Below are 14,786 nucleotides of genomic sequence, written 5' to 3' on the forward strand. Positions count from 1 at the left end.
TGTTAAGGATATTTAGTAATAAATTATACTTTCCCGTATATATTATATTTGATATTTTATTATAAGGCAAATATCTAACATTTGCCTTATTACTATAGGTATCTTTCCATTTATTGTTATTTTCATTTATTACTATTTCCATATCCTTGTAATTTATTTGATTATAAATAAGATAACTTTCACACCATTTAGGTGTGGTGGATTAATCAAACATTCACAGAAGAGAATCAGTGATCTGATATTATGATGCCATATCGATATGTATGTACTTTACCTTTCTTTTTTACTTTTTACTTTTTACTTTTTTATTTTTTTTATCTTATGTAAAACTAAATTTACCATCAATTTTATTTTTTTCCTTTTAAAATAAATAAATTTAATGAGTCTTATAAAATTTAAATACCAAACCATGCGTCTTTTTTAATATAGAGTTGGATTGTAACCTTAATCAAAAAAAAAAAAAAAAACAACTCGCTCAATGGTACGGATATCTCACTCTATTTTATTTGTAGATCATAATTTTACAGAGGACTCGTCTCGAGAATGAGAGAGCATAGGACAAAATTTTTTCATTAGATAAATGGGGTCGGAGACAGGATTATATCACATATCTCATCCCCACTCATTAAATATATTAATTTATTATATTTTTTCTTTTACAAATTTTTAATAAAGCTTGCATTGAAAAAAACGAAAAAGTTCTAAAATAATTATTTTATGGATAAGAATAATAAACGGGAAAAATTATCTGTAGGAAATTCGATCCCAATAAAAAAAATTGCGAGAATAATAAATAAAATAAGTGGTGGGGACGAGGACAGAGAAGTCCCCACCCCACCCGTGGTCATCTCGAATAGATATAACTTAGAGGTATTTCAACCCGCTATTTATTTAAAATATATTTTTAGAGAAATATTATACGTAATGTTTTGTTTTAGGGAATAAAAAATAAAAAAGAAAAAAAGAGCAACAATAATAAATGGATAGAAAGTAGAAAAAAGAGAAACAATCATTTTTCAGTCAAAAAGAACCACACCAAATTAAGGAAAAAATGTATTTTTTTTTCTCTATCACATTTATTAATTTAATTTAAACCTTTTAATAAAATTCAAAAAAAAAAATGAAAAGATGATATATAAATAAAAATAAAAATAAAAATTTATTATTTTAAAATCAACACTAGTCCAAATGACTTAAACACCCACTTTATTAAAGTTTTTTACGAATATTTTAACGTATATGAAAACGACCCAAATAAAATAATAAATGAAAGTCTCGATCATAATTCACAGTTTGTTTTTTAATTTACTTTTTCATAATAATAATTTTTTAATTAAAAGACTCGATTGAAATAACACCACTTATATATATAAAGTTGAAAAAGTTTAAAAAATATCATAAACATTAAAAATAAAACTATTATTTATTTATTTATTTATTTGGGTTGCAAAGGTAGTTTTATTTTACCATTGCCAGATTACGTGGAAATTGTAAAAAAAAAAAGAATTATATATATATATATATATTATTATTATTAAAATAGGGAATGTAGTTTAATGTGGTTTTGAAAATGCATATTATTCAAGGCTATCATGTGAATGCATTGGACATTGCACATTTTTCATCTCTACCATGGAAACATCAATGTCCCCTTCCCCAAAACACATCAATACCAATAAATAAATAAATAAATATATTAATTAGAATATTGACGACATTCTTTTAAATGTACCTTAACGACGTATTTTTATGAAAATATAGTGCGTATAAATAGCGTATTTTTGTTGACTTTTCTTCATTTGACTCGATAACTTGCCGTCCTAACTACCCGACCCAAAACGTTAGATTTTTCTGATGTGGATTGAGTTTCATATTTGAAAAATTGAAAATTCAATTCCGTTTACGAGATGAGACTTTTTTTTACCTAAAATTTTAAATTAGTAAAAAAAATTACCAAGCTGAAGACCGTTAAATTTAGTTTAATATTTGAATTATATTATTAAATTTTTATTACCATGAATGTCATTTATATTCTCCTGTCCTTAAATTTAACGGTCATAAAAGAAAGAGAATTACAGAAACATAAATGTGTATAAGATGACTGTCTCAATAGTAAATTTTTAAAGTCACATGTTTTTTTTTCCTTTATTATTATTTTTAAATATTTAAAAAGTTTAAACTTTATTTTTCTCTTAAAAAAAAAATCAAAATTTAAAATAATATAATAACCGTACCTCACGTGAATTTACTTTTTTTTTTTTTTTTTTTACCAAGGACATCACTTTTTTAAAAAAACCCATTAACCTTTTTCTTTCAATATTTGATAATTCTATTTTTTTTAATATCTCAAATACCCATTATTCAAAATTTAAATACCGAAATAAAACGACCTAAACACTATTATTCGAGGGTACCTTCGTAATTGAAGAAAATTGACACGACAGTTTAGTTTCACAAATTTAATAAGCGGGTTTTACAATATCTTTGAAAAAACTCGTTCTAAACGAGCAATAATTGAATGTACCCTAACTTGCACACAATTTTTTTGAGCTCAACTTGAAAACACACTGTTGGATGAAAGTCCTACCTCCACTAATTTAGGGTATGATCATAGGTTTATAATCATTGAATACTCGACCTTTTAAGGAAGCCTAAAGTAAAGCCATAAGAGCTTATGTTCGTATCATTGTGGAGAGTCGTGTTCATCTAACACACAAAGCAACCGAGGATCCACGCAAGAACGGGATATATAATTAATATGTTTGAAAATGAAAAAGAAAAGGAGTAGGCATTGGAAGCAAGTTGGTGGAGCTGGTTGGTTCAGTTAAGCAAAAAAGTGAAGAGGTGGGATTTTGGTAATACACAGTGGAAATTTGAAGTAACGCTTTACAAAGAGACAAACAGTCTGTTTCCTTTTTCCCTCCCCAAACCCCCAAAAAAAGCTTCCCCCACACGAACGCTTCTTCTTTATAACCTTCCCTTTCTCTCCTTCCCCTCATTTCATTCCCCCAATGAACCTTCCTCCCTTCAATCATGCCTTTCCCGGTAATGGGTTGCTTCAAAATCCTGCCTTGATGCCGCCGCCGCCGCCGCCTCCTCCTCTACCTCTTCCCCTGCCTCCGCCTCTGCCTTGCACTGATGGAACTGCCATTGTTACTAAAAACAATGCACCCCACCGTCACACCAAGCTTTGTGCTAGAGGCCATTGGAGGCCGGCGGAGGATGCTAAGCTTAAAGAACTCGTCGCCCATTATGGCCCTCAAAACTGGAATCTCATCGCTGAGAATCTCCGTGGGAGATCAGGTACCGTTTTTAGTTCACTAAAAGCTTTGTTTTCACTAAATGTAATCTGGGTTTGAATCGGTTTTTTGTTTGGTGGGTTTAAGGTAAAAGTTGCAGATTGAGATGGTTTAATCAATTGGATCCAAGGATAAACAGAGCAGCGTTCAACGAAGAAGAAGAAGAACGGCTCGTAACAGCTCATAGATTGTATGGAAACAAATGGGCTATGATTGCTCGTTTGTTTCCTGGTAGAACTGATAACGCCGTCAAGAATCATTGGCATGTAATCATGGCTAGAAAACAGAGAAGATCCTTACGAAAGATCTTTCAGAAAAACAATGTTTCCGGCGAATCCACCATTTCCAGCACCGCCTCTACCTCCGCCGCCTCCAGTAAGTTAAACCCTTTTGTTTAGATTAGTGGTTTTTAAGTCTAAATGGGTTGATTGTAGGGTGGTGCGGCGGCATCGGGAAGGTTTGGGGGAAAACAGAGGAGGCGATGACGGCGGAGCAGTCAGGGAACTCTGAGTCAAACTCGGATGTTTCGGCGGCGGAGTCAGTGATTTCAACGAACCTGTGCTTATCATCTGGGTGGGGAAACGGTCGGCGGCGGCAGGATCATATGAAAATGGAGTTCATTGATTTCCTTGGAGTTGGAGCTTCTTGAAATAAAAACCATTGCTTTATCAAACATTCATACAAACTGTTCCTCTGTTTCCTTTATGAAAAGCAGAGTATAAATGTAAACAAAAAAAAAAAAAAAAGACAAGCTCTTTCTCTCTCTAGAATGTACAGTGAGAAATTGAGAAGAGAGAGAAGATAAGAACTCTGTTTTTTGTTGGGGGCGGTCGGAAAAACTAGGTGGAAAGACAGGACTTGTCGGAGAAGCTGTTGGTGGGGGAGTCTCTGTATTTCCATAGCTCACTGGCAAATGCCAAGAAGATAATTAAGGAAAATTTTTAATTTTTTTCTTCTTCTTTTTAATTAAGAAATATTGGGTTTTTTTTTTTTTTTAATAATTATAAAAAAAAAAATGTTATTTAAATTTTGTGAAGCTAGGTTCTTGATGGGTTGATTGGAATTCACACCTAGAGATTAAGAATGTTGGGCCTACATGAGCTAAAGATTCCTTTCGGTTGAATATTTAGGGTTTTTGCTCGTGTTCGATGGGAGAATGGGTATGACTCTACTTTTCGTTGTTCTACTGTTTGAAATATGTCGGTTGTTTGAAGTTTTGGGGTTGAGTTGGATACGACCATACCCAGTTGACTTGATCTCGTTGTAGCTTTGAGTTTCGGTGTAATACCATGATTGGGTTTTGGACCTCTTGTCAAGAGGGGCTAGGTTGTTTGGGGTCATTATTTGCAGACTTACTTTAAAAAACTATACACGCTTAATGTGAAATCGCATGTTAGTTGAACAGGAGAACAAAAAACTATACACGCTTAATGTGAAATCGCACGTTAGTTGAACAGGAGAACAAAAAACTATACACGCTTAATGTGATATCGCACGTTAGTTGAATAGGAGAACGAAACATTTCTCATATAGGTGTGGAAACCTTTCCTTAATAGACACATTTTAGAATTGTGAGGTTGATGGTGATACGTAATGGGTTGTGTAACGACCCAGATCCACCGCTAGCAGATATTATCCTATTTGGGCTTTCCCTTTCGGGCTTCCCCTCAAGGCTTTAAAACGCGTATTCTAGGGGAAGGTTTCCACACCCTCATAAATAGTGGTTTGTTCTCCTCCCCAATCAATGTGGTACATCACAATCCACCCCCCTTCTGGGCCAGCGTCCTCATTGGCACTCTTTCCTTTTTTCAATCGATGTGGGACCACCCCCAAATCCACCCCTTTCGCGGCCCAACATCCTTACTGGCACATCGTTACATAAACGCTGTCTCAATTCATTCACGTACTCTTCTTTTACTCGCCAGAGTTTTTTTTTTTTTTTTTAATGATTATTTTTTAAATATTAGAAACATGACTCTAAATATGATCTAAAAAGTCATGGTTATTATGGGGAATGGTCACTATTTGATAATTATGAGATTAAATACATTAATCGATTAGTTAATATATCAAATCCCACCATTATTAAGATTTGAATATTACTATTTAGAAATCATTTTAGATTGACTTCCAAAATTATCCTTCTTATTATTTTATTTTGTTCTTACTCCAATCACATCACTCTTAACCACATTATATATATATATATATATATATATATATATATATATATATATTTGTGTATAATCTATTTTCAAAAGTTTTTGAAAAAATATTTAAATTCCATTTAAAATTTTCAAAAATATTTTTTTATGTTACGAAGCATATTGAAGGATGTGGGCCAGGCCAATGTTGGGCTCTTGGGTAGTTCAAAGCCCAATTAATCTATCTAGAGCCCAATTAAGCCCAAGATCACTATTAAGCCCAATTTTGTCAATTTATACAGAAAATTGTGAAATAAATAAATAAATTAGACAATAATTTAAAAAAGAGAAAGGCTTGGAAAAATAATTAAAATAAATAAATAAATATTAGAATTTGGGTGTCACACCCGATGACCCGAACATTACCTACTTGTTCTTAAACGTTTCTAACAGTGAAGATCCGATACCAACACAAGTCATTTCAACATACTCTAACTCCATTAATATGACCGAAAAAAAAAAAACTTTATTGATATAAATAGTAACGGTAATTAAGTAAAAATTTAGAAGGTAAAAAAAATAAATAATAAAGAGAGAGTAAAAAGTAAAAACATCCGTCAGATTGAGAATGGTTATATTGGTCGGTAGAGAAAGCCAAGTTGCTGATTTCTGTGCATCGTTTTTTGAAGCTTCCCTAATCCACGTACTCACCATGCGCTTTTTCATCAACTTCCAACATTTTTTTTTTAATTTTTTTAATTTTTTTCTCTCTCTAATTTAAATATTTTCTATTTATAATATTTTTTTACTGTTTTATTTTGTTTTTATTCGTGGGAAAATATTTGTAAATGTTTTTTAAGTCTTGGTTGGAAATGCAAATGTTGTCTTGTACTTGAAAAAAGTATTGGAGCAATATTTTCATTGGTATAAGATTTTTTTTTTCTTTAAATCGAGTAATATTTGAGCGTTTTTTGAGTTGTACCCATTTTTTTCCCGCTCATTCCAACCATACCTACAAAACAAAAAAGTCGATGGCTTATGTTTGCGATACTAATGCATCACGAAAAGAAACCACGTTGAGTTAACCAAATGGTCATAGTATGAAAACACTAAAGTACTTCGAGAAAATGTGTCATAGGCCAAGCCACTGTTAGTAGATATTGTTCGTTTTAGCTCGTTACGTATCATCGTCAGCCTCATAATTTTATAATTATCCGTTTCTTCAACACTCATAAACATGTAGATAGTTGCTTATTTAACTCGTTCGAGCCCCAAACTCATAAGATTAATATATATATATATATTTTGTAATATTTAGAAATTAGAAGGGCTAAATAGAAAGAAAAAAAAAAACATTTTGAAAAATAAAAAGGTTGTCTTGTACGAGATTTGGTAGCCGACAATAAGTTGAAAATTTTAATGTAAAGAAACAACTAAACAAATCTTTAGGGCTAAATCTTTGCCTTTGTCTCATACGAAAAATGTTGGCTGTTTTTTTCCATTAGCTCACACATATATATTTTATTTACTCAATGAATTATTGGTCATATCGTATTTTCCTTCTAATCAAACTATTATTTTTCCGCTTCTAGCGACTTCTTCCCCTCTCCATCCCCGGGGCTCGGGACGAAGAATATTCCGTTTAAATTTTCTTTTCGATTCCCGTTTCCAGCTCATCTCTCATCTCGATCCCGTTAGTATAGACCTTCACAGGTTAAACGAACCTCCCTATTTTAGGTCTTATATCAATAATTATGAAGGTGACGTGGAAGTATTAATTACCACAAATATTTACCTATCAAATTCCATTTGACGAGCGTTATAAGCTTTAATTTGACAAGGTATTAAAATAATCAAAAGCTTTTACATGCACGAAAATAAGAAAGTAGCCACACAAATTTGTAACCCTTTTTTGAATATTGGTTGAAGAATATATTATTTTTGTCTAATGTGTCATCAATTGTATTGTACTAATTAATATTTACACGTCAAGTTGTTGCATATTTTTAATAATAATTAAAACTACTGAAAAATAAAATTTATAATAATTAAATGGAATTTTTTTTTATTATAATTAAACTTTTTTTTAATAGAAAAATCAAATATTTAAAATTATTATATTAATCTTATTGTAAAGTCACATTAATGATAATTATTCTTCTTAATTAAATTCTATTATTTCATGTTTATTTTTAAGATTTAAACTTTATCTAAGTTATTAAAATTAAAAAAAAAAAATAAAGAATTTTTTGAAAATAGGGTTTTCCTTTTGAATTTTGTTTAAAATTAAAAAAAAAAATTACAAAACTCGTCCATAAATAATATTTATTGTACGAATCGACTAAAGTGTAAATCTTACCTATAAAATAAGCCGACCTTATGGGACGGAACCTCGTCTTTTCAATTATAATATTCTAGCCTCGAATCAACTAAAATGTAAATCTTACCTATAAAATAAACTAACCTTATGGGACGAAGCCTCGTCTTTTCAAATATAATATTCTAGCATCGAACCTCAAAAGAATTTAGGTTTCTGATAATTTTTCGAACGTAAACCCTAATTACTCGTTCCATTCATACAATGCAAGAAATGGGTCCATTTCTTTCGCGTTGTTTTAGGGTTAATTTAAATGGTAAAAAAAACCAAAAAATAAGAGAAATTAGAGAGAAATTAAAGAGAAATTAAAGAGAAAAAGAGAGATATTTATGTATATAAATATGGAAATGGGTATTCTTTGAAGGTTTATGATAAAGTTTTGTGTTTTTTTTTTAAACAGATCCAAAGTAAAACCAAACCCCAAATTAAACATAAACATTAAAAAGAGGAAAAAAAAGGCAAATGATTTGAAAGACAGAGATTTGTTATGAATTGTCTTGTTGGTCGGCGCTGTTGTTTGTTGCTGCTTGCTGGTGGTAGCTGCTTTCTTTCCTAACTCATGTCGGTCTTGAAACCTGTGACCAAAATTCCACACTATAAGCTCAATCATCATCATTATTACCTTTCTCTTTAGCCTTTGTTTTTGTGTTCTTTGTTCATTCATTGAATGTGAGTTGCAATTTAAAGAATGCCTAAGATTATAGTTTCCTATCCACTCAGACAAACTTCATGGAATCCTGGAAAGTTCCTTTCTTTTTTGTCTTGTATTTCACTCGTTCGTGAATTTTGAATCACGAGCGAGTTAAATGTGATGAACAAAGTACCCTTTACTTTTCTGAAGCTAAGAGTTTGGGATGTTTGAGTTCATGTCTTGTGTTTTACCTGTTTGTGAATTTGAGTCACGAGTAGGATAAACATGATGGAGAAAATATCTATTGAAGCTAAAAGCTCGATTTTGAGCTGAGAAAAATGATGGGTTTGATATGTTATTTGGAGTCAGTGAGATCTCGACGACACCGTACCCTTGTTCATCGTCTTCTAGATTTGAATCTTGTGGAATTGAAATGAATTGAAAGGGGTGATGGGTCATATGGTTTCTTTTTTATTCTTTCCTTTCTAATGAAAAAGATTCCTAGTCAATTCATGGTCCTAGTATGTACTTTTAGTCCTGAAATTGAGGACATCATTTGTATAAATTAACACCCAATTTTGATGTGTTTTGACGGTTCTTGTTCGTGTTCTTATCTTTTAGCTCAAAGGGTAGACTCGAATAGTTCGAACATCTGATCTTTTGATCGTTAATATATACCTTAACGACTTGAACTATATTCAGATAGCTCAAGCTTCATAAACCCATTTCCCCACTCGATCATGTTCCTCTACATCTAAGTGTATCCGTTTAGGTTATCTTCTAATTCAGCACTACACAAACTATTCCAAAAACCCTATTTCTTAATTGATTCGGTCAATTCATCCCAGAAAACAAAATAAGAATCTAACAACAAAACAAAAATCACTTTATTTCAACAAAGCAATTGAAAAGCTTCAATAATAATTTATGTTTGTTATCATCTAAAAAACACTTGAATTCTCAGTCAAATTCTAGAAATAACGATACGGTATTGAAAATCAACTCTAAGAAGAACATAATCAACAAACGAAAGCAACATTATGAAATTTGATCTTCCCGAACGAAATAATTATCGAACGAAACGATGAAATTGAGGAGTAATTACCAGAAAATAGCTTTCACCATGCTGCAAAGAGTGCAGAGAGATTCCAAATTCATTGGTAAGAACTGGGAGTCCTGATGAATGAACCAACACTGTCTCTTGCCCAAACATTGCCTTCATGTCCACTGGCCCTTTTGGCACTTCTGTTGGAACTCCATTTATGAATATTATAATATTATACCCTTCAAAAAAAAAAACAAAAAAACATCAAAAACCCTATTAAAAAAAAAAAACACACATTTTTGAACTGTTCCGATAAAAAACCGAGTCACTGAAGGTTGAGGATGGTTAGGAGAGAGTCTCAGATTGGCTAATTCAGAGACGATCATGGGTTTATAAGTAAGTCGGTAGGAGGTTTTTTGAAAAAGCTTAAAACAAAGTCACGAGAGTTTATTCTCAAAGTGGACAATATGATACCATTGTGGAGATCCATGATTTCTAACACCAAGAACAAGCTCAAGCTCAAGAACGAGCTGTCACATCATCAAAAAGTTTTCACCTTTAATCCATTAGAACCATACCTGATTGAAACTCCAAGTTTAAGGTTTCCGGCGGACAAAAAGACGGCGCCACACCCATCTGCTGATCAATTTCCGACAAACCCATATGACCCACCATGGAAAAACACCCACTTTCACTACTACCACCGCCGCCACCGCCACCAGAAGCAGAGGACGACGACGACGACGACCCACCTCCGAAGTAAGAGGAGGAACCAGCAAAATTCATAACACCACTATTGTAGCGACCGCCGTTATCGCCACCACCACCACCACCACCACCGCCACCGCCGGTAGCTTGATGAGTAGCGGCAGCCTGAAGCTGACGCTGGCGGCGGCGAGACCGGGAGCGGCGATTCTGAAACCAGTAGAAAACATTGGCGTCGCCAACAGAGCCAAATTTCTCAAGCAGCTTTCTAATTCTGACCGTCTCATCTTTTGGTGGATTCACCATTCCACTATTGAAAATAGATTCAAGAATCAGAATCTGCTCCGGCTTCGGCGTCCACCGTGACCTCACCGGCTCCGCCCTCTCGGAGCTATTTGGATCATCGCCGTGATTTTCCATTACAAAGCCAAAAATGTGGTTTTCTTTTTGCTACTCCGATCAGAAATATATACATACACACACACATATATATATATATAGATAAGAAGAGATTGGTAAGATTAATTATTGCCCTTGGTGTTTTGGAAAACTATAATTTATACACTTAATAATTCCCAACAATATTCTTGATTTTAACAAATTAATATTGGATTCCTTGGATGATAGAATTGTCTTTTCACACTCCAACCTCTACCTCTTCTCTTTTTTAAACTCTTTTTATCTTTTTATAACTATCCACCATCAATTTTTAGAAATGCTAAATTACGAAAATACCCTTAAGCTATATAGCTAGTCTCGAATGAAAATACTGTCTCAATTTTCGTCTGATATTTCGGCTCCTACGACGATTTTAAAATGTTTTTGGAGGGTCGATAGTAATATTTGCAAATAAAATATATTTACAAATTCGAGATTAGTTTATGTGGGATTTCATATCTGTTGGAGAGGAGAACGAAATATTCTTTATCAGTGTGTGGAAACCTCTAAAATTTGAGAGGAAGTCCGAAAGGAAAATATCTGCTAGTGATAGTAGACTGTTACATATCCCTTTCGGTGGTTGATAAAGGAGTATTTGTGGTTGATAAAGGAGTATTTGTGTAACCTAAGCTAAGCTATCACCTAAAATTGTTCTAAGTGGTGGGTAATATCATTAACAATGAGCAACCCTCTTCCTAGCTTCTAAATCATTATCACTTTAACCCAATTTCCAATTTCAAATCCTATAATTTCATCCAATACCCATGTTTTAAAACATTGTCGGCTATCGCCTCACTTTTCTTGAACACTCAACGTCTTCACAGGTGTGCCACCCGATGTCTAGCTCTGATATCATTTGTAACACCTCAAGCCCACCATTAGTAAATATTGTAAGTACTTTTGAAGGGTTGAAAGCTAACTTGAAAGCCTCCCACTTTTAAACCACTTCTTTTAGGGAGAGATAATACTATTTTTCACTTCACTTCAAAGTTTTGACTTTCTTTATTTCAGTTTTTACCCCACTTTTAGTCATCAATGAATGAGTTAGCTTTCAACCCATCAAAAGTACACTGAATTCATTGTCAAATTTGAAAGGTTTTGGAAATGGTAAGAATTTTTGGCCATTCAAAAGAATACAACATTAATTATTTTTTTTTTAAAAAAATAGCTTAATTGACTTTTAATTATGGATAAGAACACACATTAAGGTGATACCCGAGTAAAAGAGAGGTACATAAATGAACCGAGACCACGTTTGAATGAGAGAGACTAAAAAGAGTTAAAAGTTACCGTCTATATTAATTAAAAAAAATCAATAATTTAAATTTGTGATTCGAATTAAATTTTAAAAAAAATAAAAGATATAATAACATTTCTTTTTTAAATATTATTTAAAAAATTCTTTAAATTGTCCTTAATTGTTAATTAATCTATAATTAACAATAAAAAAGTGAAACAAAAAGAAAGTACAAATAGTTTGTACTCATTTGGGTATTATGAAATGAGACTAATTATTAATCACCTTGTTGTGTGTAATTTTGTGCATGCATAAATAATATATATATATTTAATTTTAAAATGGTGATTAATTTTTTAAAATGATTTTTATTTAAAATTTAAAAATTTTAATTTTTTAAAAAATAAAATAAAAGTAGAAAAGTATTTAATGGGGGTGTTACCAAACTCCTAAAAATTTTGTGAATATTTACAGTGAGATTAGTACTTTGGTAAAGATTTCTTACGAAATAAGAGAGATTTTTAATTGTAGGAAAAAGAGAAAGATTTTATTCAGAACATTAATTATTGCTACCATAGGCTTAATCATTTTGTTTTTTGCATCACACCCCCTCCTCTCTCTCTATATTTTAAATTTACCCTTCTACCTAACCAATAAATATTACCGTTATGTTCGTAAAAGAAAATATTTGTAGCAGTCCAAATCCACTGCAGGTTGATATTGTCCGCTTTGGCCCGTTACGTATTGTCGTTAGCAATACGATTTTAAAACGCATCTATTAGGGAGAAATGCCCATACCCTTATAAACAAGGCTTTGTTCGGAGATCTAACAATTCATCCCCATTGAGACCCAACCGTCCAAGTTCACCGCTAGTTGATATCGTCCACTTTGGCCCATTACGTATTGTCGTCACACCCTTATACGTAATGTTTCGTTTCACTCTCCAATCGATGTAAGATCTAACAATCCACCCCCTTGGGACCCAGCATCTTCGCTGGCACACCACTTGGTGATGAGCTCTGACACCATTTGTAACAGCCCAAATCCACCATTAGTTGATATTGTCCGCTTTAGCCCATTACGTATCATCATCAACCTTATGATTTCAAAACAAGCCTACAAGGGAGAGATGTCCACACCTTTATCAATATTGCTTCGTTCCACTCTTCAATCGATGTGAGGTCTAACAATCCACCCCCTTGAGGCCTAGCGTCCTTGTTAGCACACTGCTCGGTGATTGACTCTAATACCATTTGTAACAGTCCAACCCCACCGTTAGTTGATATTATCCGCTTTAGCCCATTACGTATCATCATCAACCTTACGATTTTAAAACAAGTCTACTTAGGAGAGATGTCCACACCTTTATCAGCAATGCTTCATTCCACTCTCCAACCGATGTGAGATCTAACAATCCACCCCCATAGGGCCTAGCGTCCTCACTAGCACACTGCTCGATGATTGACTCTGATACCATTTGTAACAGTCCAACCCCACCGTTGGTTGATATTATCCGCTTTGGCCATTATGTATCGTCATCAACCTCATGATTTTAAAACAAGTCTATTAGGGAGAGATGTCCACACCTTCATGAACAATGCTTTGTTCCACTCTCCAACCGATGTGAGATTTAACAATCCACCCCCTTGAGACCCAGCGTTTTCATTAGCACACTGCTCGGTGATTGACTCTAATACCATTTGTAATAGCCCAACCTCACTGTCAGTAGATATTATCCGCTTTGGCCGATTACGTATCACCATTAGCCTCATACTTTTAAAACGCTACAAAAGTTAAAAAGATTAATTAATTAGTTAAGTTCTTATCTCAATACGATACGTGTAGAACCAGTGGTTTTATACCTCTTCTCGAATGTCTACAACTTCCATTCTTTAAAGCTTCAAAACGTGCTGTTTATGGTAGCTTTTTGAGAAACTTCAAAGTTTGCCAAAAATGTACTATAATGTGGTTTGGGGAATAGTGTTTATATATTTATATACAATTTTTTATTTTTTAATTTAAATAAAATATTCCAAATAGCATTCTTTGTTTTTCTAGTTGGAGTTCACTTCGAAGTTGGTAAATTATAATAATTATTCTTTAAAATTCAAGAATTTCTCGAGAGATACACGAATGAACCGAGACCAACAAGACGTACCGTCCTTTTCGGTGGTTCAATTATAGAAACGTCATAGTTAAGTGTGTTTTACTTGAAGCAATTCTATGTGAGTAAGGACAAAATATGCTGGAATGACTCGTGTTGGTTCGTGGGGATAGTTTTTTAGTGTTGAAAACGAGAAGTAAGTAAAGTAGGTAAGTCGTAAGGGAATGTCGGAACCATTACGTGTCGGAACGTAGACGTAAATTTATAAATTAAAAAAAAAAATAATAATATAATAGAGATCGTGTGAAAAGGGAGACAAAGAAACGAGTTAGGGTTTCGGCGGGGAAGAAAGTGCACGTGAAAGCATGCATGGAAAGCCGCGTCACTGGAAGGAACTTAATTAATTAATATTATTATTTATTTATTAATTATTATTTATTTAAAAAATAGCAAAAATCCAAAAGCAATGGTCAAAAATATTGTGCAATTATTTATTACCTATGACGTTAAAGAACAAACATATGCCTATCACTCCCATTTTCAATTTCTTTTTTAATTTTTTAAAAATTATTATTATTATTATTATTATTATTATTTAGCTAGAATTTAAATATTTATTTAATTTAAAAAAAATAAAAAAAAGAGTAGAAGAACATGAACCGACTCTGTTCCTCAGCCGCGGTTTCCTGCCATCTGTGTTTCATTGTTTGTTTTTTAGGGCGCAATCCTCCTCTTGTCTCTCTCTCTCTCTCTTAGGCATAATTACCAACTTTGTTAGGCTTTTAAAAATATCTTAATCTATCAA

The 14,786-nt window shown here is 32.8% G+C and overlaps 2 protein-coding genes across 3 annotated transcripts; one reads left to right on the plus strand and one right to left on the minus strand.

The window, feature by feature from the left end:
• The first annotated feature begins 2,931 nt into the window (after positions 1-2,931).
• Positions 2,932-4,250, plus strand: LOC111441460 (transcription factor MYB56-like). 2 transcript variants are annotated; one of them, XM_023078463.1, is made up of 4 exons: positions 2,933-3,083; positions 3,114-3,303; positions 3,387-3,674; positions 3,734-4,250. In XM_023078463.1, the coding sequence occupies exons 1-4, from the start codon at positions 3,012-3,014 to the stop codon at positions 3,946-3,948; spliced, it is 765 nt and encodes a 254-aa protein (XP_022934231.1). In that variant the 5' UTR covers positions 2,933-3,011; the 3' UTR covers positions 3,949-4,250. The 2 variants fall into 2 exon arrangements, with proteins under 2 accessions (XP_022934230.1, XP_022934231.1); XM_023078462.1 differs by having other exon boundaries at positions 2,932-3,303.
• Positions 4,251-8,182: 3,932 nt separating this feature from the next.
• LOC111442307 (WUSCHEL-related homeobox 11-like) lies at positions 8,183-10,621 on the minus strand. The gene is made up of 3 exons (XM_023079656.1): positions 10,075-10,621; positions 9,557-9,735; positions 8,183-8,395 (listed from the first exon to the last, which is right to left on the minus strand). Exons 1-3 carry the CDS (start codon positions 10,619-10,621, stop codon positions 8,378-8,380), a joined length of 744 nt encoding a protein of 247 aa, XP_022935424.1. The 3' UTR covers positions 8,183-8,377.
• Between the last annotated feature and the right edge of the window lie 4,165 nt (positions 10,622-14,786).

Source organism: Cucurbita moschata, unplaced genomic scaffold (genome assembly GCF_002738365.1).
Source record: "Cucurbita moschata cultivar Rifu unplaced genomic scaffold, Cmos_1.0 Cmo_Scf00004, whole genome shotgun sequence".
NCBI lineage: Eukaryota > Viridiplantae > Streptophyta > Magnoliopsida > Cucurbitales > Cucurbitaceae > Cucurbita > Cucurbita moschata.

Coding starts and splice junctions, on each gene's coding strand:
- LOC111441460 (XM_023078462.1), top strand. CDS start 3,012: ATGAACCTTCCTCCCTTCAATCATGCCTTTCCCGGTAATGGGTTGCTT. Junction 3,304..3,386: donor GAATCTCCGTGGGAGATCAG/GTACCGTTTTTA, acceptor GGTGGGTTTAAG/GTAAAAGTTGCAGATTGAGA. Junction 3,675..3,733: donor CTCTACCTCCGCCGCCTCCA/GTAAGTTAAACC, acceptor GGTTGATTGTAG/GGTGGTGCGGCGGCATCGGG.
- LOC111442307 (XM_023079656.1), bottom strand. CDS start 10,621: ATGGAAAATCACGGCGATGATCCAAATAGCTCCGAGAGGGCGGAGCCG. Junction 9,736..10,074: donor AAACTTGGAGTTTCAATCAG/GTATGGTTCTAA, acceptor TTTTTTTTGAAG/GGTATAATATTATAATATTC.